The 25853-nt window shown below is 42.3% G+C and overlaps 1 protein-coding gene across 1 annotated transcript in view; it reads left to right on the forward strand.

The window, feature by feature from the left end:
- LOC144593200 (piezo-type mechanosensitive ion channel component 2-like) overlaps positions 1 to 20519 on the forward strand; it is a 482240-nt gene extending 461721 nt beyond the window's left edge. Inside the window, exons 46-55 of the mRNA XM_078398688.1 lie at positions 54 to 268; positions 1458 to 1616; positions 4576 to 4723; positions 5951 to 6139; positions 8562 to 8654; positions 9919 to 10091; positions 11907 to 12023; positions 15491 to 15570; positions 16960 to 17152; positions 20160 to 20519. Of these exons, the coding sequence (XP_078254814.1) occupies positions 54 to 268; positions 1458 to 1616; positions 4576 to 4723; positions 5951 to 6139; positions 8562 to 8654; positions 9919 to 10091; positions 11907 to 12023; positions 15491 to 15570; positions 16960 to 17152; positions 20160 to 20412 (1620 nt within the window). The 3' untranslated portion in view covers positions 20413 to 20519. The remainder of the gene's footprint in view (positions 1 to 53; positions 269 to 1457; positions 1617 to 4575; positions 4724 to 5950; positions 6140 to 8561; positions 8655 to 9918; positions 10092 to 11906; positions 12024 to 15490; positions 15571 to 16959; positions 17153 to 20159) is intronic.
- Positions 20520 to 25853: the final 5334 nt, after the last annotated feature.

Here is a 25853-nt window from a genome sequence, read left to right on the forward strand (position 1 = left end):
AACTTGAGATGTTTGGGCAAAAAGGTTATTGATGAATCCTTTGACTTCTGCAGAAACATTCAGCAGCTGCCGACATAACATCTTCTCTGTCAGAGGACCAAGTACCAGAGGCGTTTTTGGTGATGCTGATAATTCAGTTTGGAACAATGGTGGTAGATCGAGCACTCTACCTCCGAAAGACAGTCTTAGGAAAAGTTATCTTCCAAGTCATCCTCGTATTTGGAATTCACTTCTGGATGTTCTGTATCTTACCAAGAGTGACAGAGCGGTAGGTTTTATTTTATCGTGAATTTAGGGGGAGAAATAGCTTATGTTTCGAAGACAATAGGACAGCATGGTGGCGCAGTGTTAGAGTTGCTGCCATACAACGCCAGGGATCCCGGTTCGATCCTGACTACGGGTGCTGTCCGTACAGAGTTTGCACATTCTCCCTATGACCCATTGGGCTTCCTCTGGGTGCTCCGGTTCCCTCCCGCATTCCAAAAACGTACGCGCTTGTCGTTTAATTGGCCGTTGTAAATTGTCTCTAGTGTGTAGGATAGAACCAGTGTATGGGTGACTAAACTAAACTAAAGTTACTTAGTAATTAAATTTATTTTAGTTTAGAGATACAGCGCGGGAACAGGCTCTTCGGCCCACCGAGTCCTTGCCGTCTAACGATCACCCGTACACTAGTTCCATCCTGCATAACCTACAAAGCCCTCCATAACCTGGCCCCATCCTGCCTGACCGACCTCCTCCACAGGCACACTCCCACCTGCACCCTCCACTCTGCTGCTGCCAATCTCCTATCCCCCCACATCCGGACCAAACTCAGATCCTGGGGGGACAGGGCTTTCTCCATCGCTGCTCCCACCCTATGGAACTCACTACCCCAAACCGTTAGAGACTCCTCCTCACTCACCACATTCAAAACATCGCTGAAGTCTCACCTGTTCAGTACTGCCTTCAACCACTGAAGGTCACCTCACCTTCTGTCTCCTTTCTCTGTTCGTTTATTTATTTACTTATTTATCTATTTATTCATTTCCCTATGTTCTCTAAATCTCTGTAAAGCGTCTTTGAGTATATGAAAAGCTCTATATAAATAAAATACATTATTATTATTATTATACCAGGGACAATTTACAATCTTTACTGAAGCCAATTAACGTACAAACCTATACGCTTTGGAGTGCGGGAGGAAAGCAGGGAAAACCCACGCTGTGACGGGGAGAAAGTACAAACTCCGTACAGACAGCACCCGTAGTCAGGATCGAACCTGGGTCTCTGGCGCTGTGAGGCAGCAACTCTACCGCTGTGCCTCCGTGTCACCCTCAATGTAGGGTATAAATTAACGGCAGCTAATTTACACTTAAGACTTGAATCAGTTTCACTCGTCATTTAAATGCTGTTGATGAATTTGTCTATCGTGACACGGAACTCCAAAAAAGTTTTTCTTTGTCATTTTCTTGCAGAAAATTTAGCCAGAACTCAGTTGCGCAGGTTTGGTACTTTGTTAAATGTGTTTACTTTGGATTGTCAGCATATCAGATACGTTGTGGCTACCCAACACGTGTGCTTGGTAACTTTCTGACTAAGGGCTACAACTATATCAACTTGTTCCTCTTTCAAGGGTAAGAATATTTCTCCTGCAAGCATCATCTCATTATTATTAAATATTTGCACGATTCATTTGTGGTTACTTTTGGATGCAGAAACGGCATTATCTGCATTTGCCACTGAGCAGCTGTTGATATCAGAGTGAAGTTACAATGAGAAAAAACTGCAATCCAATCAAACATATGCAGGAATATTGATATTAACCTCGTACAGGTTCACCACCGATTTTCCAGCAATGGGTGGTCCGGCACCTCCTTTAAACCAGACAAAGTGACGAGAGCACACTTGAAATCCCCCCAAAAATATGGTGCCTTGGCCGGGAGAGGAGTCCGATCTCGACCTTGTCGGGACTTACGTGGCAGATCGGCGGGTCGAATTTGCCATTTGCGGCCAGGGCTCTGGAACTCCGGCCCTGCTGGAGCAGGGAGATCCGTTCCCATAGCTGACTTCCACGGCTGACTTTGTGGGCTGGTATTTCAGCCCCTCGGTGACCAGTCCGGTACTATTCAAATCCTCTGGTGTTACAATAAAATGGATAAAGGCTCTGGAACCAAGAGGGCCAGAAAATCGGTGGTGGACCTGTATACCAGTAGTTTTAAACAGATTAACAATTAACTCTTTTAAATTCTCTTCTGAATTATTTAATGTTTGTTGTAATTCCGTGTAATGTGTTGTTTGATTGCCATAGATTCTAGTATCTCATATCATATCATATATCATATCATATATATATATACAGCCGGAAACAGGCCTTTTCGGCCCACCAAGTCCGTGCCGCCCAGTGATCCCCGTACATTAACACTATCCTACACCCACTAGGGACAATTTTTACATTTACCCAGCCAATTAACCTACATACCTGTTCGTCTTTGGAGTGTGGGAGGAAACCGAAGATCTCGGAGAAAACCCACGCAGGTCACGCATCTCACCCACACAGCCATTTTCCATAAGTGACCCAAGGTGTAAAAAGGCAAGCTCCTCAGTGAAGTAGTATAACATATAAACAGTCTTATTCTAAACGCAACACACAAACATTAATAGTGAATGTGGTCTTCACCAGTGGGACAAAGATATTCATGGAAAATTAGCAGATTATTATATCTTTTATATAAAAATTAGAAACTGTGTAGGAAGGAACTGCAGATGCTGGTTTACACCAAAGACAGACACAAAATGCTGGAGTAACTCAGCGGGACAGGCATCATCTCGTTTCGGGTCGTCTGAAGAAGGGTCTCGACCCGAAAAGTCACCCATTCCTTCTCTTCAGAGATGCTGCCTGTCCCGTACTGAGTCACTCTGACATTTTGTGTCTACCTTCGGTAGAAACCGTGTCACGTGGATTGCCAATTTGCTCTAAAATGGCGCCAAAATGGCAACTCTTGCATATGGACTCAGTGGGCTGTTCTGTAAATTCTGTACTAACCAGGAAATTGTGCCATGTGATAGTCTTGATGAGCTGTACGCAAAAAAAGTATTTCACTGTATCTTGGTACATGTGATAATAAAAGAAACCAGTACTATTACCATTGGAGACCTTCGAACTTGGACTTTACTGAACTTTACCTTGCAGTAAAACTTATACCCTTTACCCTGTATCTGTACACTGTGAACTGCTTGAATGTAATAACGTACGGTCTTTTCGCTGACTGAATGGCAGGCAACAAAAAAGCTTTTCACTGTACCTCGGTATACACGACAATAATAAACTAAACATCTAAACTTCTCTCATTGGTAGCCCACCATTGCTGAGGCTGTCTTGAAGCACTTAGCCAACCATCTGTCTCTGACTACATGTAGTAAGGAACTGCAGACGCTGGTTTGCAGCGAAGATAGACACAAAATGCTGAAGTAACTCAGCGGGTCATGCAGCATCTCTGGAGAAAAAGAATAGGTGACGTTTCGAGTTGAGACCCTTCAGTGATTAAGATTCTGAAGGTTCGACCCTTCCTTGTACATCAGCTCTTCTTGTACATCAGTCACTGAAAGTAAACATGCAGGTACAGCAAGCAGTGAAGAAAGCTAATCATTGGCTTTCATTGCGAGAGGATTTGAGTTTGGGAGCATGGAGGTCCTACTGGAGTTGTACAGGGCCCTGGTGAGATCGCATCTGGAGTGTTGTGTGCATTTTTGGTCTCCTAATTTGAGGAAGGACATTCTTGCTATTGAGGGAGTGCAGCGTAGGTTCACCAGGTTAATTTCTGGGATGACGGGACTGACATATGATGAAAGAATGGGTCGACTGGGCTTGTGTTCACTGGAATTTAGAAGGATGAGAGGGGATCTTATAGAAACATATAAAATTCTTAAGGGATTGGACAGGCTAGATGCGGGAAAAATGTTTCCCATGTTGGGGGAGTCCAGAACCAGGGGTCACAGTTTAAGAATAAGGGGTAGGCCATTTAGGACTGAGATGAGGAAAAACTTTTTCACCCAGACAGTTGTGAATCTGTGGAATTATCTGCCACAGAGGGCAGTGGAGGCCAATTCACTGGAGGTTTTCAAGAGGAGAGTTAGATTGAGCTCTTAGGGCTAACGGAATCAAGGGATATGGGGAAAAAGCAGGAACGGTGTACTGATTCTGGATGATCAGCCATGATCGTATTAAATGGTGGTGCTGGCTCGAAGGGCCGAATGGCCTACTCCTGCACCTATTGTCTATGTTTCTATGATCCGAAACATCAGCCATTCCTTTTCTCCAGAGATGCTGCCTGACCCGCTGAGTTACTCCAGCATTTTGTGTCTATATATGTAAAATGTTGTATTGCCCAAAGGACTGCTAAAAGATGTCGCTCACAAATCGAAGATCGCTGTTCTACTGAGTTACTCCAGCATTTTGTGTCTGTCTCCGAAGACTCCTGACTTGGTACTGACTTCACATACACTTCAGATCTATGTCATATGCTCATCATGTCGATGAAATGATATTGTTTCTGCAATGCCTGCTGGGTTCTGACTGCAACTTGCTCTCCCCAGATTCCGACTGGTTCCCTTCCTCACTGAGTTGAGAGCAGTCATGGACTGGGTCTGGACCGACACCACCCTTAGCCTCTCAAGTTGGATCTGCATCGAGGACATTTATGCCCATATTTTTATTCTGAAGTGCTGGCGTGAATCTGAAAAGGTAGGAAAATAATGCGTTATTCTCAGTTCAACCAGACCTTCGTAATATCTGTTGCTAAACGTTTTTCTCAAGAAAGACATACACTCAACCCTCGCTGTAACGGACCACGGGATGGAGAGGTGGGTAGTGTCCATTATTGCCGATTGTCCGCTGCAACAGAGTGAGGGGAGTAAATATTAACTATTTAATAAACATTATTATTAAAAACGTTAATCCAACTACAATTTTTTTGTCCCAAAGCCTAGCGGGATGGGGGAGGGGGAGGGGGAGGGGGAGGGGGGGGATGGTGTTGGTAGTTAAAGCTGTGGGAATTCACAGGCCGGGGAACCGCAGAGCTGCCTCGGCACCCCACGGGTGCGGTACTCACGCCACCTTCATGCTGTTCCCTCTCTCCGTTCCCGGAGGCAGGCCACGTGGCGCCAGGTCCCCGGGTAACCTGGCAGAAGGTGGGGGGGGGGGGTGGTGCAACGGGAGCCTTGCGTCGTTACCAGGCAACCGAGACACGCAGCGTTGCCAGGGCAACGCCGATGCACGCCGCATCTGCCTCCAACACCCCGGGACCTCGCCTTGTGGCAGCCGCTGCAAACCCGTGCCCAATGCAACGCTCGGCAAGAGAGGGCAGAAAGGAACTGCAGATGCTGGTTTATACTGAAGATGGACACAAAGTGCTGCAGGAACTCAGCGTGGTTGGCAGCAACTATGGAGAAAAAGGATGGGTAACATGTCGGGCCGAGACCCTTCTTCAGACTCTTCTTCAAGAGTGGTTATACCATATTCAATTGTGCCATGTGAAAATTGCTGTCAAATTCATGATATTGTGGCGGTGCCCGGGGGCTAGGCCACTCCCTTGGTCATTCCCCTCGGCACTGAGCGGACGGGAGGGATTAGGTCACTTCCTGGGTCATTCCCCTTGGGTCAGGTGGTCTGGGGCTATAAAGGGTTTTGAGTGTTTCGACTCACATGATGAGTACGGTGTGAGTGTCCGTTGCAGATTAAAGTGTTGTTACTACTTACCTGGCGTCTGGCCTGATTTCTGTGGCGTCCAGACCCACTACAATACACTGATTAAGTCATTTGAGTACTGTTCCAATTGCGGGAAACCAGATCTGCGTTTTGGACTAGGTTATATGTTGGAGATTTTTCTTATTTTACATTTGCAAAGCAACAATCTCCTGGCATCTTGGAATTCAAGGCCTGCCTCTCACCTTGTATTTTGTTTCACCACAGAGGTATCCTCAGCCACGAGGCCAGAAAAAAAAGAAGGTTGTAAAATACGGCATGGGTGGCCTGATCGTCTTCTTGTTAATATGCATTGTGTGGTTCCCCCTCCTCTTCATGTCCTTGATTAAGTCTGTCGCTGGCGTGACAAACAGACCTTTGGATGTGTCTGTCAAAATAACCATTGGAGGTTACCAGGTAAGCTGGAGGTGGAAAACCTTAGGGGAAGGTTGGGAGATGGTTTCAGAGTTGTTCAAAACCATCAAGGATCTAGACAATGTGAATAAGGAGAAATTATTCCTTTGCTAGATGTTGAGAATCAGGGAACACAGATATGGGGTGATATAGGAGAAGACATTGTCTGCATCGGCAAAAATAAGTCAATAGACAATAGACAATAGGTGCAGGAGTAGGCCATTCAGCCCTTCGAGCCAGCACCGCCATTCAATGCGATCATGGCTGATCACTCTCAATCAGTACCCCGTTCTTGCCTTCTCCCCATACCCCCTCACTCCGCTATCCTTAAAAGCTCTATCCAGCTCTCTCTTGAAAGCATCCAACGAACTGGCCTCCACTGCCTTCTGAGGCAGAGAATTCCACACCTTCACCACCCTCTGACTGAAAAAGTTCTTCCTCATCTCCGTTCTAAATGGCCTACCCCTTATTCTTCCCAATTAAGTCCTTATGCTTACCATTGACGAAGGAGGGAGCGAGGGTTCTTGACCCAAATAACAATAAGAGAGAGATCTTCATGACATTGCAGTTAGTTAGTCATTTATTGAAGCAAAATACAAAGAGATTAGTATATCTCCAGTCGTTAACTTCTGGTTAGAACTTAGTATCTCACTGTCACTCCTTCGTATCCTGTTACTGACCTGCTAAAAACCCTATTATTTTAGCAAGCTCCTGGTATTACTTGTATGGACCGCTAAAAGTAGGATGGTTCAGTTGCCTGACATCACACAGCAAGTGGTCATTGTATTGGATTCGTTCGTTGGTGGGCAATGGGAGCAGATTCACTCAAGTCTCACAGAAAGAATCAAAGATAGATAGAGGGAGAAAATAATCACAAGGCTTTGAGAGAGCCTGCTGATAGGATTGGTTCTTTGTTGGTGCAAAGGGTCAGAGCATGTTCAATGGGCTGAACAGCCTCCTCACATATCCTAACAGTTATGCTAAACATCTCCCTCGGACCAATATAAATAAAGGTGCTCACAAGTTAAGACTGGATAAGACGATACTAAGAACTTTTGAAACTTTACCATGGTAAACAGACCAGTATATGGGCTGGGGGATGCTCTAGAGCAGAGGGATCTAGAAGTGCAGGTGCATGATTCCTTGAAGGTGGAGTCACAGGTAGATAGGGTGGTCAAAAAGGCATTTGGCACATTGGACTTCATCAGTCAGTATTGAGTATAGAAGTTGGGATGTCACGTTGCAGTTGTATAAGATATTGGTGGGGCCACATTTAGAGTATTGTGTTCAGTTCTGGGCACCAAGTTATAGGAAAGATGCTGACAAACTGGAAAGGGTACAGAGAAGATTTACAAGGATGTTGCCAGGGCTGGAGGGTGTGAGCTATAGGGAGAGGTTAAATAGGCTGGGACTCTATTCCTTGGAGTGCAGGAGGATGAGGGGTGATCTTATAGAGGTGTATAAAATCATGAGAGGAATAGATCGGGTGGATGCACAGACTCTTGCCCAGAGTAGGAGAATCGAGAACCAGAGGATATTGATTGAGGGAGGGGAAAGATTTAATAGGAACCCGAGGGGTAACTTTGTCACACAAAGGGAATGTGTGGAACGATATGTGTGGAACGAGCTGCCGGAGGAGGTAGTTGAGGCAGGTACTAGTGCAACGTTTAAGAAACATTTCGACAGGTATATGAATAGGACAGGTTTCGATGGTTATGGGCCAAACGCAGACAGGTGTGACTAGTGTAGATGGGACATGGTGGTCAGTGTAGGCAAGTTGGGCCGAAGGGCCTGTTTCCACACTGTATAGTTCTTTGACAATGATCCCCTTAATCCAAACATTAACAATATGTGCTACTGAGTCAGACTGATAAATGGGCAAAGAAATTAAACATCTCACAAAACTGCTATTAACTTGCAGTCTTCTCCTAGGAGCAAGGAGAAGAAAGTATTTTGCCTATTAATGAAAAGGTAGCATACTAAGTGCATTCCCTATTAATAGCGGGGCAATTCAGATTTCTGCTTGATTGGAGACATAACTTCAAGAGGAGAGGCTCCATTTCACTTGGGAAATATCAAAATCACCCTTTATTTGAGAGGGACAAGCAGTTTAGGTTACAAGGCATAATACAAGAGTTGTATCAAACATAAATGATCCCAATAGTCCATTCTTAATTCTCATTCTTAATAGTCCATGTAATTCTTAATAAGAAGTACATGAGTTATAGCAGCAGAATTAGACCATTCGGCCCATCGAGTCTACTCTGCCATTCCAAGATGGCTGATCTATTTTTTCCTCTCAACCCCATCTCCCCATAACCTATAATTGCTTAAAAACTGTTCTTCATCAAAAAAAACAATAACAATCACTAAAAGTTTCTCTTCAATTCAGTATTTGTAATATAAATCTGTATTTCTTTTCAAGCCCATCTTTACAATGAGTTCCCAGCAGAACCAGCTGCAAGATTATAGTAGAGATGATTACAACAAACTCTTAAAGAAGTTCATCGACATGCCTGTAAGTAATTACTGAATCATCGTTATGTTCCATTTGTGGAATGCAAAGGGTAGATATTTCTTCAGAACATCAATTCTGATGAATGGTCATCAACCTGAAACTTGAACAGTTTCTCCCACTGCAGATACTACCTGACCTGCAGAGTATTGCCAGCACGTTCTGTCTTGATTTCAGATATCCAGCCAGCGCATTATTTTGAGTGACCAGAGATTGCTCTTGAATTTGCACTTGGAGTTATGAATATAGAAAAGAGAACCATTTATAGATTTTGAATGTGTAGGAAGGAACTGCAGATGCTGGTTTACACCAAAGATAGACTCAAAATGCTGGAGTAACTCAGCGGGTCAGGCAGCATCTCTGGAGAAAAGGAATAGGTGACATTTCGGGTCAAGACCCTTCAGACTGAGAGTCAGGGAGAGGGAAACTATAGGTATGAAAATGTACAAAGAACAGATGAATGAAAGGTATGAAAAGAACAAATCAAAGGGCGGCGCAGCGGTAGAGTTGCTGCCTTACAGCGAATGCAGCGCCGGAGACTCAGGTTCGATCCTGACTACGGGCGCCGTCTGTACGGAGTTTGTACGTTCTCCCCGTGACCTGCGTGGGCTTTCTCCGAGATCTTTGGTTTCCTCCCACACTCCAAAGACGTACAGGTATGTAGGTTAATTGGCTGGGCAAATGTTTTTTTTTAAATTGTCCCTAGTGGGTGTAGGATAGTGTTAGTGTGCGGGGATCGCTGGGCGGCGCGGACCCGGTGGGCCGAAGGGCCAGTTTCTGCGCTGTATCTCTAAATCTAAAAATCTAAATCTAAAAGCCGGCAACAATGATCAAGGAAAGGTGGAGCCCACAATGGTCCATTGTTGGCTGTAGAAAAGGTGATAATGAGTGGATACAAACAGTGAAACTAAGCAGGATGACAGTGAAACTAGTAGGATTAGCAGGGTGGGGGAGGGACGGAGAGAGAGGGAGGGAATGCAGGAGGTACTTGAAATTAGATAAATCAATATTCGTACCGCTGGGGTGTAAGTTACCCAAGCAAATATGAGGTGCTGTTCCTCCAATTTGCGTTTGGCCTCACTCTGACAGTGGAGGAAGCCCAGGGCAGATTTTGAATGATCTTAAAACAATGCTAACTAAATTCAAATTGACTCACAGCTAGAGATGAATATTGGTTGATGAAAAACCTGTCTTAATGTCTCTGGAAATGGAACTCCTTGAGGTAGAATTCTCAATGGACTGACGGGCTAATTATGTGTTTCCAAAGGGTGCTTTGCAGTTCCTGGAAGCCTACACGGCAGAAGACATTTTGGTTGCAAAACTTGAAGGAAATTCAAATTCGCTTTGGACCATCAGTCCACCGAGTCGGTCTAAAATGATAGAAGGGTTGCATGATAACACCTCATTAGTCTCCATTGTTGTTACTTGGTCCATTCAAAGGTAAGAAATGGATGATTAACTTTGGTGCACTACCATTTTCCATGCTTAGCAGTATATGCTGTGATGTAATATTACATTAAAATTTGTATAACTAAAATAACTATGCCATGCAATAAATATGACCAGTAATATCAGCCTTCGATATATGTTGCTCAACTATTTTTTATCGTAAAACGAAAGGGTGAAAATTCACAGTTTGGAGAACACCATTGAAAATCACAGCCTATTTCAGAAACCCAAGTCTTCAACATATTACTTGTTCTTTGCGAATATGTTCAGAATACTGTAAATCTTTTGTGAAAAATATTTTGGTCTTTAGTCTACCACTTTATTGAGAGCCCTGTGACAATGTAAAACGGTGGGATGAATACAGATCATGACTAACCCCGGGTGGCACAGTGGCATAGATCATAAGATCATAAGATAGGAGTAGAATTAGGCCATTTGGCCCATCAAGTCTACTCCATCATTCATTCATGTTTGATCTATCTCTCCTTCCTAACCCCATTCTCCTGCCTTCTGCCCATAACCTCTGATACCCGCACTAATCAAGAATCTGTCTATCTCTGCCTGAAATATATCCACTGATAGCCTCCACAGCCTTCTGTGGTAAAGAATTCCACAAAGATTCACCAGCCTCTGACTAAAGAAATTCCTCCTCATCTCCTTCCTAAAAGAACGTGCTTTAAATCCTTGCATAGCAGGTGGAGCGCTGCCTTACAACGCAAAACCAAGCACGATCCAGACCTTGGGTGCTGTCTGTGTGGAGTTTGCTCGTTCTCCCTGTGACCATATGAGTTTCCTCCGGGTGCCCCGATTTCCTTCCACATCCCAAAACCGGGTGGGTTTGTAGGTTAACTTCCCTCTGTAAAATTGTCCCTCATTTGTATGGACTACCAAAATGCATGACTGTACACTTTGCTACGCTGTATTCCATCTTCCATTTCTTTACCCAGTCTCCCAACCTGTCCAAGTCTTTCTGCAGAGTCCCTGCTTCCTCTGTCCTACCTGCCCTTCCACCTATCTTTGTATCATCTTTGTGATTCTCCACCCATGAAGAGGCTTATTTGAGGAGACTCATTCAAGACAAAAGGAAATAAAGAAATACAAACCGAATGCACGAAGGTGGGGGTGAGATGAAAGATCAGCCATGATCTTTTTTTGCAAGGATTTGTCTTATTTCTATTTCTTATGTAATGTCACATCTGCTGGTGATCGCGATCGATGGTTCTTTGCTCCCTGACGCCAACTCCATCTTTATGTCTTAGCTTTGCGAAACATTTTCAAGTCCTATATTCACCAGCTGAACTTACAGTGGTAAAATAACAGACAGGCTATCATACAGGCACTCCCTGACGTTTCCTGAACCCTGACCTAAGTCAGATTTTACATAAATCGGAACCACCATTCTCATCCTTGCTCGGAATAACTCACTGGGAGTATTCACTGTCTCACCGGCATCCGGCTGAGTCCAGGGCACTTCCTGCGGCACACGGCCCTCTGGGTAAGCACCTCCACCATAGCTGGCTTGATTCCGATGTAAACGTAAGTGATCGTACAGTGTTGTGGGCATAACAAACAAACTGCCTCGATTGCACTGGGAACCGAGTACAGAATTGTTTACATAAGTTCAAGTTCACGTATGTCACCTATTGCGTAAGGCGTGGAGTGTCTGTATTCAGATTATACATTACAAACTTACTGTTGTGTTTATCATTGCTGTAAGTATGCTGTTTACTCGGTGAGCTTCATGTGAGGAAGGAATTTAGTTGCACACTGATGTTTCTGACAATAAACCGATCGTTCAATCTGCAGGGATATCACTCTTGGGGGAAAATCAGAAATTGCTTCTAATAAATTATCATTTCCCGTTCTACCTAATACCAAAAACGAGCTGGCTGCATTGATGGAAGGAAAAATCAACAAACCTGTGTGAGTTAGTCATTTTAGTTAATTACCTCTGCATCACATACCAGAATTAGTATATTTCTAAGATATCATGCTCCTGTTAAACATGATACTTGTTTATTGAAGTTTAATATTCTCATTGATGGCCTTTACATTTCTGTGACACTCGACTAAAGTTTGAGCTAATTCAATGCCTGAAGCCAATTCTATGTCTCGAAGCGGCTGCGTGATATTCTCAAGGGGGGCGGTGAGCAGATAGAAGTCATTGTGCATGACGGCACAAATGATATAGGTAGGTAAAAGGAATGAGGTCCTGCAAAGTGAATATAGGGAGTTAGACAAAAGGTTAATAAGCAGGACCTTCATGGTGGTGATCTCCAGATTACTCCAGGTGCCACATGTTAGTGAAGGTAGTTACGGAAGATAGAACAGGTGAATGCGTGTCTGAGGAGCCAGTACAGCGATTCAGAAATTTGGATGATTGGGATCTCTTCTGGGGAAGAGGCGATCTGTGCATCTGAACTAGAGGGGTAGCAATACGCGAGGATGCAGGTTTGCTAGTGTTTGGATTGATAGTGGGAGGGGATCCAATACAGGACTGAGGCTGGTGAGAGGCTGGAAGCCATTATGGAAGGTGATGATATCAAGGTCAGTGGACAGGATAGGCAAGAGCCCAGCGGGAGCGAGGAAGGACTGTTGGATTAAATTGCATTTATTTTAATGTGGGAGGCCTGACGGGGAAGGTGGATGAACTCTGTGTGGTTCGGTATGTGTGATGGGACATTGTATCCGGCACGGAAACCTGACTAGGACGGGACCGATGGCTTAATGTTCCAGGGTATAACGGCTACGGGAGAGATGAAGGCGGGAGTAAAAGAGGATATTGATTAACGGGAATCAAGGCAGTAGTCCGAGATGACATTACTGATGGTTCTTTCAGTGAGGCTTTATGGAAGGGGCTAAGAAATAAAAAGGGGATGATCACCCTGTTGGGAGTGGACTAAAGGTCACTGACACGTAAATTCAGATTAGCAGAACAAATATGACTGGAAATTGCAAGAATAATCGGTTTTCATAGTAGGGGATTTTAACTTTCCAAATAAGACTAGGACGGACATAGGGCCAGTGGTTTAGACGGAGTGGAATTTCCTCAAATGTGTTGAGGAAAGTTTCCTCAGGCAATATGAGGAAACCTAAAGGTAGAGGGACCAAGAAAGATGAGGGCACAGCTTGATCGACTCTTCGGAAATTGGGAAGGGCAAGTGATTTAAATGTGGCCTCCTCCTTTAGATTGGCGAGACAAATCTTAGACGACATGACTGTTTCACCAAACACTTGCACTTGGCCTGCAGGATCTTCTGGTTGCTGACCATTTTAACCCTTTTTGTCCTGGATCTCCTCCATTGCTGGAGTGAGGCCACATGGAAACTGGAGAAACAGCACCTCCTATGGGAAGCTCATAACCCAAACGTACGCACATTAAATTCTCCAATACTTGGGGATGGCACAGTATATATATTAATGATTTGGAAGAGGGAATTAGAAGCAACACTAGCAAGTTTGCAGATGACACAAAGCTGGGTGACAGTGTAAACTGTGAAGAGGATGTTAGGAGGTTGCAGGGTGACCTGGACAGGTTGAGTGAGTGGGCAGATGCGTGGCAGATGCAGTATAATATAGATAAATGTGAGGTTATCCACTTTGGCGGCAAAAACAAGGAGGCAGATTATTATCTCAATGGTGTTAGGTTAGGTAAGGGGGAGGTGCAGTGAGACCTGGGTGTCCTTGTACATCAGTCACTGAAAGTTGGCGTGCAGGTATAACAGGCAGTGAAGAAAGCTAATGGAATGGTGGCCTTCATAACAAGAGGATTTCAGTATAGGAGTAAAGAGGTTCTTCTGCAGTTGTAGAGGGCCCTAGTAAGACCACATCTGGAGTATTGTGTACAGTTTTGGTCTCCTAATTTGAGGAAGGACATCCTTGTAATTGAGGCAGTGCAGCATAGGTTCACAAGATTGATCCCTGGGATGGCGGGACTGTCATATGAGGAAAGATTGAAAAGACTAGGCTTATATTCGCCGGAGTTTAGAAGGATGAGAGGGGATCTTATAGAAACATATAAAATTATAAAAGGACTGGACAAGCTTGATGCAGGAAAAATGTTCCCAATGTTGGGCGAGTCCAGAACCAGGGGCCACAGTCTTAGAATAAAGGGGAGGGCATTTAAAACTGAGGTGAGAAAAAACTTTTTCACCCAGAGAGTTGTGAATTTGTGGAATTCTCTGCCACAGAGGGCAGTGGAAGCCAAATCACTGGATGGATTTAAGAGAGTTAGATAGAGCCCTAGGGGCTAGGGGAATCAAGGGATATGGGGAGAAGGCAGGCACGGGTTATTGATTGGGGATGATCAGCCATGATCACAATGAATGGCGGTGCTGGCTCAAAGGGCCGAATGGCCTTCTCCTGCACCTATTTTCTATGTTTCTATGTAGTAGCACAGCAGCAGAGTGGCTGCCTTACAGCGCCAGAGACCTGTGTTCAAGCCTAACTGTGAGTGCTGTCTGTACACTCCAGAGATATACAGGTTTGTAATTTAATTGGCTTCAGTAAAAAAATGTCCCTATTGTGTAGGATAGTGTTTGTGTATGGGGTAATTGTTGGTTGACACAGGCTCGATGGGCTGAAGAGCCTGTTCACATGTTATTTCTCTAAAGTCTAAAGGTAACAAACCATTTCTCCTTTGCCACACCCATTTCTCCTTCTCCACATACCCCCAACCCCCATCTCCCCATCCCCTCATCCCCTTGCACTTATATCCTTCGTTTGGCTTCATATTTTACACCTCTTGTATCTCTATCTCGCACTTTTTATTCCTGGCCTTTGTCCAACTCTCTGCCAATCTGAAATGCCCCTCACCTATATCCACCCATCACTTGCCTGGCTTTGTTCCATCCCCATCTTCCTTCTAACTTTCTCTCCCCACTACAATCAGTCGGGAGGGTATTGCCTATCAGCATTCTCCAGCAATTCTTCCTGACCCGCTGAGTTACTCTAGCACTTTGGGTCTTTTTTTGTTCCTTGTGTCCTCTTGCAGTTTAAAAAAAAAATTCAAGTAAGATCATTTCTCGTAATAAATATATGCCAATGGGTAAAGCCCAATCTACCACATCTCTTTTCATATCCCAATCCCTTCATTCTAGGAATTACACCAATGAACCATCTCTGCCTTATCTCCAAAACCATTGCCAAGGTCATACCAACATATAAAATGATGTTCTCTAAGGTGCTTGCTGCCTATGGTGCTTTTAAAAAAGAACATCATCATTTCAGTTGAAAATTATGAAGGAGAGTTGCAAACTGCGCCCTCTGCTGGAGAATCCTATTTTCATCTACTTATGGAGGATTGACAATGCCATCATTTACAATGAACAAATATCTCATTCTTATTCTTTCGAACAGTTATATATTAATAATAATGTTTTAATTTTCAGAAAAATATCAAAACTATTTCCAAACTACATCAGGGCTCCTAGTAATTCTGATACAAAACCGGTGAAACAGCTTTATAAATGTAAGTGTACCTCTTTGAAATGTTTATACTCTGCAGTGCATAAATGTACAATAAGTAACTATGGAAGCAAAACTTTAAAGCAGACCTACTAGTTATATCTTTGGAAATGATAGACTATCTGAATTCTCCAAAAGCACAGTTCACTCTTTGTCTTTGTATTCAACTACTTCTGGGAAAATGATACAGATAGAAGAACAAGTCAAGTCAAATTGAGTGGAGTTTATATGCACAAGTATGGTGAGGTACAAGTACAATGACAATCTTGCTAGCAGCAGCAGCTCACAGACTTAGACAACATAAATTATACATATTATACAAGAATAAGAACGTGAAAAATGAGACACTCATATGAACAACACAATTGGGAAAATAAGCTCATGATAGTTCATGGGAATAGATAGGGTAGATAGATGCACAGATCATTTACCCAGAATAGGGAAATCAAGAACCGGTGGACGCAGGCAGGTCGAAGATGAGAGAGGATAGGTGTAATAGAAATCTGAAGAGCAACTTTATCACCCAGAGGGTGGCGGGTCTATGGAATGAGCTGCCAGAGGAGGTAGTTGAGGCAGAAAATATAACTGTGGACTGTAGTGTTCCGTTGCTGAGGTAGGATTAGGATTGTTCAGGTCAGTTTAAGAACCTGATGGTTGTCAGAAAGTAGCTGTTCCTGAACCCGGTGATGTGGTGTGGACCCAATGGTGGCTTCTGTACCTTCTGCCCAACAGTAGCAGTGAGAGAAGGTGATGGCCCAAATAATGCTGACCCTTGATCTGTGGAATTCTCTGCCACAGAGGGTAGTTGAGGCCAGTTCATTGGCTATATTTAAGAGGGAGTTAGATGTGGCCCTTGTGGCAAAAGGGATCAGGGGGTATGGAGAGAAGGCAGGTACAGGATACTGAGTTGGATGATCAGCCATGATCACATTGAATGGCGGTGCAGGCTCGAAGGGCCGAATGGCCTACTCCTGCACCTATTTTCTATGTTCTATGTTTGATGATAGATGCCGCCGTCTTGAGGCAGTGCTTCATGTAGATGCTCTCAATGATAGAGATGGCTGGTGTTTGACCCAAACTCTCTAAATCTTTCCCATCCATGTACCTGCCCAAATGTCTTTATGGTATTTGATATAATTATGTGCATTACCAGCCATTTCAGAAGGCAGTTAAGAGAACTTGCATGATCTTTCCTTTGTAATATGGTCTTGAGGCTTTTAAAGACAAAGTTGGTATCGCCTATTCATTGATTTACCTATTTTTGTTTGACTGTTTTCAGAGAGGGCATCTAGAAATAGAGGCTTTGACTTTTTAAATTTTACAACATTAAAAAAAAAATTAAAATATGTAACATTTTCAGTATCATGTTTTGTGCTTTACATTCCTTCAATAGATGGTGATGACTACTGTGAACTTCTTGTAAGATTGGTTCAAGAAAAAGACAACATTTCGGGACACATTCAGGAATGGTGGATTATTAATCAGACCCAAAAGTTTCACAGAAATGATCAACAAGAAAGTTTGGAAATTATTATATTCAGTGATAAAGTTAGTCCTCCAAGTCTTGGCTTCCTTGCTGGATATGGGTAAGATGACAATTTTTCCTCTAATTATGTGATGTACTTCATTTGTTATGAAATATTAGTTATTTAATGATTACTTAATTTTAATACGCAGCATTTAGTGACTAAAAATGATTGAGGGAATTAGCACTTTCCTCCACTTTGGTACATTTAGTTTTTATTTTTAGAGACACAGCATGGGGACAGGTCCTTTGACCCACCAGGTCCATGCCGACCATTGCCTACCTGTTCCCACTAGTTTAATGTTATCCTACATTCTCATGCACTCCCTACACGTTAGGGCCAATTTACAGAGGCCAATTCACTTAGAAACCCGCACGTTTTTGTGGGAGGAAACCAGAGCATCCGAAGGAAACCAATGCGGTTCAAGGAGAACGTGCAAACTCCACACACAGAGCACCCAAGGTCAGGATCAAACCTGGGTCTCTGGTGTTGTGAGGCAGGAGCTCTACCAGCTGTGCCATGGTGCGGCAGTGTTTCTTGGGTTATTGCTTTGAATGCAAATTTCTTCGATCATATGGTTTTGTACCTATCATAACTTTGAAAGACTTAATTGCATGATTTTTGTCTAGGACTACCTTGCCCTTGCACTTCAACTGAACTTAAAAAAGGTCTTCAAATTCATTGTCCCTTCAAATCAGTATAAAGTAGATTTGATGGGTAGTAGGGAACGAACATACGCGGAACCAGTTGCAGAGTCAATGAGTTCTCAGCGAAGATGAGCAATTGGCAAAATGACCGAATGCAGTTTATAATATTTTGAAAACATTCTTCCATAGTTTTCAGTTGTTGACACCAGTAATGCATTTTACCATGTAGAAACAAAGGACTACAGATGCTGTGTAATATACTAAAGGACACAAAGTGCTGGAGTAACTCAGCAGGTCAGGCAGCATCTCTGGAGAACATGGATAGGTGACTTTTGGGGTCGAGATCCTTCTTCAAACCTGTAGGAGATCTGAAGAAGGGTCTCCAGAGATTCTGCCAGACCTGCTGAGTTACTCCAGCACTTTGTGTCCTTCTATTCATTTGACCATAATGCTTTACTCTTTCTACTCAGTAAAACTCAGATATTTCTAAATTCCTCGGCACTCCAATCTAACAGATACACCTCTGGACAATAATTGCTTCACTATCTGTCATTACAAGAGCAGTTAAAACAACTGCAACATTGCAGTATTGGCCTTCATCAGTCAGATTATTGATTATAGAAGTTGGGAGGTCATGTTGCAGTTATATAAGACGTTGGTGAGGCCATATTTAGAGTATTGTGTTCAGTTTTGGGCGCCATGTTATAGGAAAGATGTTGTCAAACTGGAAACGGTACAGAGAAGATTTATGAGGATGTTGTCAGGACGCAAGGATCTGAGCTATAGAGGTTGAACAGATAAGGTCTCTATTCCTTGGAGGGCAGGTGGATGAGGGGTGATCTTGTAGAGGTGTAAAAAATCATGAGAGGAATAGATCGGGTAAAGGCACAGTGCCTCTTGCCCACATTATGGAAATCAAGAACCAGAGGACATAGGTGTAAGGTGAGGGAGGAATGATTTAATAGGAACCTGAGGGGTAACGTTTTTTAACACAAAGGATGGTGGGTGTGTAGAATGAGGTGCCGGAGGAGGTAGTTGATGCAGGTACTATCGCAATGTTTAAGAAACATTTAGACAGGTACATAGATGGGACAGGTTTAGAGGGATGTGGGGGCAAACACTGGTAGGTGGGACATATGTAGATTGGACATGTTGGTCGGTGTGGGAAAGTTGGGCTGAAGGGCCTGTTTCCACACTGTATGACTATAACTGCATATCTGGGCCTAATGCATCAGCAATGCCGCAAGCTATTACCCTGCTATTACTTTTCCCGATGTGTATAGACCACTGTCATTCTGTAGGCCAATCTCTACAGGGCTGTAGATCCAATGACTGGTCTTTTGTCCAAAGTTATCACTTGGCATCTTTGCCAACTTCATCACAAAAACGATTTGTAGATTTCAAGAGTGTGTTGGAAGAAAGGAAAAGTGCCTTGCCTGCAAGATATTGGTAGGCCATGTGTTTACTGTACTAATCTGTAAGCCCACATAATGCCAAATTAAACTCCTCTGTCTGCAGATGATCCATATCCTGCAATTTCCTACATATCCATTTGCCTATATAAAAGCCTCTTAAATGTTAAGATTGTCTCTGCCCTCACCATCACCTCTAGCATGGCATTCCAAGCCCGCAACACCCTCTATGTAAAACTTTGCCCCAAACATCTCCTTTAAACTTTATATTAGGAGGTCATTTGGATCTCGAAAGTTGGATGCTGCACATTTAAATTTCAAAGTCCACTCTTGTTTCCCAATTTTAAAGAAAGTTTAGTTTAATTTACTTTATTGTCTCGTGTACCAAGGAAAAACGTTTTGTTGCGTGCTAACAGGTCAGCAGAAAGACAATACATGATTAAAATTGAACCTTCCACAGTGTACAGATGCAGGATAAAGGGAAAAACATCTAGTGCAAGATAAAGTCCAATAAAGTCCCATTAAAGATAGTCTGAGGGTCTTCAATGAGGTAGACAATAGCTCAGGACTGCTCTAGTTGTTGGTAGAATGATTCAGTTGCCTGATAATAGCTGGGAAGAAACTGTTTCTGAATCTGGAGGTGTGCATTTCACACTTCTGTACCTCTTGCCTGATGGGAGAGGGAAGAAGAGGGAGTGACTGGGGTGAGACTGGTCCTTGATTATGCTGGTGACCTTGTCGAGGTAACGTGAAGTGTAGATGGAGTCAATGGAAGGGAGGGTTGGTTTGTGTGATGTTCTGGGCTGCCTCCACAATTCTCTATAATTTCTCTCTGTCCTGGATGGAGCTGTTCCCAAACCATGCTGTGATGCATCCCGATAAAATGCTTTCTAAGGTGCATCTGTAGAAGTTGGTGAGAGTTTTTGGGGACATGCTGAACTTCCTAAGCCTTCAAAGATCTGATGAATTAGCCGATGTACCTTTAATACTGCTTTCATTCCTTTTCAGCATTATGGGTCTTTATGCTTCCGTTGTGCTGGTCATCGGAAAATTTGTCCGGGAATTCTTCAGTGGAATATCTCACTCCATCATGTTTGAAGAGCTGCCCAACGTGGACCGAATCTTGAAACTGTGCACAGACATCTTCCTGGTTCGAGAGACTGGAGAGCTGGAGTTGGAGGAGGATCTGTACTCTAAGCTCATCTTCTTGTATAGATCACCAGAAACTATGATCAAATGGACACGTGAAAAGACAAAGTGACCATTTCGGATGACCTGGATGCAAAGTTCTAAATTTTGAGATTTAAAAAAAACGAAAGCACAATATCACAGAAAAGCGGACCTATTCAGTTAGGTGACGGGAGCTTTTCCTACTGGAGCCCAGGCAGTTGCACGTTCCTTAAGTCCTCTCTGCCTACAGTCTCCCTCTGCTGACAGTATCAGACTGGTGTTTGCACCTGTAGTGGTTAAGGAAACGATTCCATGTCATATCTGAATCCAGTTTCTTTACACTTTCAGTCAGCCAAAATCAGGGCTTCCAAAACACTGACCTTCCTTGCAGGTTTCACCTGCATCAATCCTTTATGCAATGATTTTTGGTCAACAGAATCTCATGTCCATACCACCCAATTATAGGGGAACAGGTCCTGGAGTGATTCAGTACTGGCTACATGAATGAAGGCGTCACCAATGAATAATAATTCTAGTTGCAGTGATGATTGAATTTATTGACTGGCCTTAGCAAAGGACGATTCTATTTTAAATGACTTATTTTATTTGTACAGGCAATAGAAAAGTATCACCTTATCAGTGAGCTTTCTCAGGAAGAGTTCTTTTATCAAAGGCTTATCTGTCTTCTGTATTTTTGGCATCTTATAAAAACAAAGTGGGTGCACATTATTGCTTCAGCAAATACTTCTAGATAAAGGCTCCTGTGATACCCACAAAAGTACTTGAAACCTGAGGTCAGCAAAATATTCAGATGTTACTTGAACCTTTGAAAAGCAAATCCTTCGACAACTTCTTCTCTTTGATTGAACTGGAGCAAACAGAATTTTCTTCATGAGCCTGTGGTTTCGTCATTTTTTTTGGATCGGAAGAATCCAACCATAGCTATGTTTCATTTCCATCTCCCTTTCACCCATTCCAATTGTCAGGTGAGAGAGAGCCTGGGTGATGTGTGGCCAAGTGTCGTGAAGATCCATCTTCAGCCAATTATTGGAATATATGCAACAATGGGCCAGGGTGATAAATTGCTGGCTTTTCTTATTGGGACCTATGTGGCCTCTTTTACTGGATGTTACTCATGAAAGTGTAACCGATATCAGGAACTTGCTTGGAGGGGTTGACGGGCACAATCATGTACTTTCACTCTGGTATAGTAAACAGATCTATCATGTGGCACAGCAATTATTGTATGGCAAGTATTTTTGAAGGGAAAAAAAAGATAGAATTATGCTTTATATACAAATGCAAGGCGATCTGTTTCGGATAGGTTTTGCTCTACGTGAAATGTCTGTGCATTTAAATCTCCATACTATCAGCAAAACGACAGCAATGACAACAAAAGGATGATTAGGCTCCTCATAACAATTGCTGTTTCTATAATCTGAACTGAACAGTAAAGGTGATAGTATTGGTGACATATGTAGAATGTGAAATAACTGGAGACAGTATAAAAGGATATTATGTAACTATTGATATTGCATAATATTCAGAAAAATGGACTGCCTTAATTCTGTAACGAAGCAGATTTATTTGGCTGAAAGTTTGACTTTTCTCTGCATATTTCCACATGCAAATTGCTATTGCTACAATTTTCAAGGTAACTGCAGTCCCCAAAGGGGCAACAAAAAATCAGTCATACATGTATCCTAAGATTTAATTTTAATCTAGTTATCTAAATGCAAAGATGTTCAAGATTAACATGATTGTTTTGGTTTAGAAATATCAGGACTACAATATTATTGGGTAGAATTATAGCACAAAAGACTGGAAATGAGAAAACCCTTTTTTTAAAGTATACACCTGATTGCAGCAAGGGTTACTGCAACGAAGCAATGGTGTAATTTGTCATGCTTCTCAGAGTATCACTGGCCCATTATTAATGTGGCCTCTCCTTTTCATGTCAGTTATTGGTTTCTGACAACGACTACACATTTGTCTTGTTAAGGCATTGTTAATAATGTAAGGCAGGGATTGGAATTTGGTTTCCTCTTTAGTTGTTTTCCTACCTAACGATTGTCAGTAGCTCATTAATTATTTCTACAACTTGGTAACACAGTCACATGTAAGTCCAATGGCGTAAGTTGCATCGTTGCATTAATTATTTTGGCTTAATGATGCAATTTATTTTATTTAAGTAATGTTGGAGACCAGCTTGTAACTAATTCGACAACACACCTGTTTTACTGTTTCATTATGTCCACTTTGTGGAGATCCAAAAAAAATAGTTCAGAATACTGAGCTATGATCTAGAAAATTAATACACGGCTACTATTTCAAAAATGAATTATAAAGTGTCATCATGTTAAAAGCAAAAAGCTTCTGCTGCCTCAAACGCAAGAAGAAGAAAAGCAAAAAGGATTAAGTAACCCTACAAATTCCATTAACCTTGCAATAATAGTTTTAGAAGCTGCTTTTATAATTTGAAATAGAAAGCAGCACTCGTGTCAATTATTTCATATCCAGCTGTTTTAAGGATTTCTCATCTTTTGAAGTAATTCACAGCAGTTGCTTAAAAAGTCAATTGAAAAGAAATGTTTTTCCCATTCTGTAAGTAGTTTTCCTGTGTTTATTGGAATTAATTGGATATTTTCAGACTAATATCGACAGTCTAAAGTCATGATCCAAACCAAAGATCTACCAAACCAAGAGCACTATAATGGATGATTTTTAGTGAAACTGAACAGTGGTTGATGCAACTAAGTTTTGTAATGACAAAGGTTAACATTACCTTATTCCATAATGGATTTCAATATTAGTGTGTTGAGATGTATTTATATTTCACTTTCATTCACAAACTTCTGGAATACTGAAATTAGTTTTAGAAAATATGCAATAAGCTTTGCTTCTAGTTGGATTGCTCTGAAATTTCCTTTGAACTGGATGCTGTCAACCAGACCCAGACGATTGTGACCCTGTTGTCAACAGTTACCAGTGAAAATGTGTCCCTGTTTTATATTTGTTTCTAAAACATCTCACTAAATGATGGACGTTTTCAATAAAATTTCATGAAAATTGGGTTTTCTTTCACCAGTAGCTTTTGTAAAGTACGAAAATGGGGAAAAGGGCTCTTGAAGCAGTTTAGTTTTGGTTTATGTAATTTATTATTGTCACAGGTACCAAGACACAGTGAAAAGCTTCTGATTGCGTTTCATCCAGTCATAGAGGACAATCAAGCTGTCATGGACAGTGTACATATAAAGGGTATATCATTTAGTGCATGAATATAACATTGACGTCTGATTAAAGATAGCTCAAAGGTCTCCAATTAAATAGATAGGAGGCCAGCACCATAATCTAGCTGATGCGAGGACGGTTCAGTTGCCTGATAACAGTTGGGAAGAAACTGTTCTTTAATCTGGTGGTATACATTTTCAAACTTCTGTACCTCTTGCCTGATGGGAGAAGGAGTGGTCTTTAATGATGCTGACGGCCTAAGGTGGTGACAAAACTCACCAGGAGGGCGAGAGTATGTGATCAAAATCATTTAATTTTGATAAATGTAAAATCATTCAAATTGTATTCAATTTTTCGAGTTAGTGGGGGGTCAACAATATTTGCCATTTAATGCACTTGTATTGATAGTCAGCTCCTTTCATCATATTTTTCATGGTCATTTAAGAGTCAAAACAAGACATCCTGCTCAACAAAGGGCAGCGCAGCGGTAGAGTTGCTGCCTTACAGCTCCAGAAACCCGGGTTCGATCCTGACTACACGTGTTATCTGTATGTTCTCCTGGAACCACGTGGGTTTTCTCCAGGAGCTCCGGTTTCCACCAACTTCCAAAAACATATAGGTTTGTAGGTTAATTGGCTTTGTTAAGAATTGTAAATTGTTCCTAGTGTGAAGTGATCAGATAGGTAGATCCTTGGTTGGCATGGACTTGGTGGGCCGAAGGGCCTGTTTCCGCACTGTATCTCTAAACTAAACCAAACTGCAAAATTCTCATTGATGCACTTTAAACAAAGTGTTCATAAGAATATGTAATTCAATGTTAAAGTAATGTATAGAAGGTAGAATAAAGAAAATAAATGAACAGTTAAGAGAAATATGGCAAAGAATCACAAAATATTTTGTAGCTTCCCAACAATTGAAATAAAGTGATTAGTCTCCTCACTTGTAAAAAATAAATTTTGAATGTTATTGCTTGGCAATAATTAAAAATTACCGTGTTGCTAAAATAATTTATTTATCCTTATATGTGCCAGCTAAGGCACCTCTCAGCATTGTTGATGGGCATGGAGGCATAAAATCCAGAGAATTGCACAACGCAAAAACAGGCCCTTCAGCCCACCATGTCCAGACTGATTCTTTTGCCCATCTACACAAATTCCATTTGCCCATAATGGGATCATATGCCTTGCCTGTTTAAATGTCTGTCTAAATGCCTCTTAAACATGATAATTCCATCTAATTTCATCGCCACCTCTGGCAACCTGTTCCAGATCTCAATCATTCAATGCTAAATAAAAAATCAGCTCCTCAGATCTCACTTAAAACTCAGGATAAATCTCCACACTTTGCCAGTGATTGTACATGAACACTAACTCTCTCGTGGATGTGCTGTTGCAGTAAAAGGTATAAGTAGGGCGACTCGCATACGGCAAAATGATCTTCTAAGTTAACCGAACATGTTGACATCATATCATATCATATCATATATATACAGCGCGGAAACAGGCCTTTTCGGCCCACCAAGTCCGCGCCGCCCAGCGATCCCCGTACATTAACACTATCCTACACCCACTAGGGACAATTTTTACATTTACCCAGCCAATTAACCTACAAACCTGTACGTCTTTGGAGTGTGGGAGGAAACCGAAGATCTCGGAGAAAACCCACGCAGGTCACGGGGAGAACGTACAAACTCCTTACAGTGCAGCACCCGTAGTCAGGATCGAACCTGAGTCTCCGGCGCTGCATTCGCTGTAAAGCAGCAACTCTACCGCTGCGCTACCGTGCCGCCCAGAAATTGTCCAATTTAATCAGTGCTTGACATTATAGATTTTGTTTTAACTCAAAGTTCTGCTTGATAATATCTCGGGCACCTGAGAATGTAACCTGGTGTTTCCTTTTCTTAGAAAATAATCTTTTACATCTATTTGGTGAATCATGAAGCTGAAACGCTGCCACATTTCTGCAACAAATTATTTTACATCCACCTTGCTCAAACTTTGCCACCAGTTCCAGATGTTAGATTTCAAATTGACCTGTGAAGCATATGATCAACATAGAAAATATGCAGTCATAAGGCATAGTAGAATTAGTCCATTCGGCCCATCAAGTCTACTCCACCATTCAATCATGGCTGATCCATCTCTCCCTCCTAACCCCATTCTCCTGCTTTCTCCCCATACACTCTGACACCTGTACTAATCAAGAATCTTAAAAATATCCACTGACGGCCTCCACAGCCTTCTGCGGCAAAGAATTCCACAGATTTGCCACTCTCTGACTAAAGAAATTTCTCCTCATCTC

This window comes from Rhinoraja longicauda, chromosome 4 (assembly GCF_053455715.1).
Source record: "Rhinoraja longicauda isolate Sanriku21f chromosome 4, sRhiLon1.1, whole genome shotgun sequence".
NCBI classification, from domain to species: Eukaryota; Metazoa; Chordata; class Chondrichthyes; order Rajiformes; family Arhynchobatidae; genus Rhinoraja; species Rhinoraja longicauda.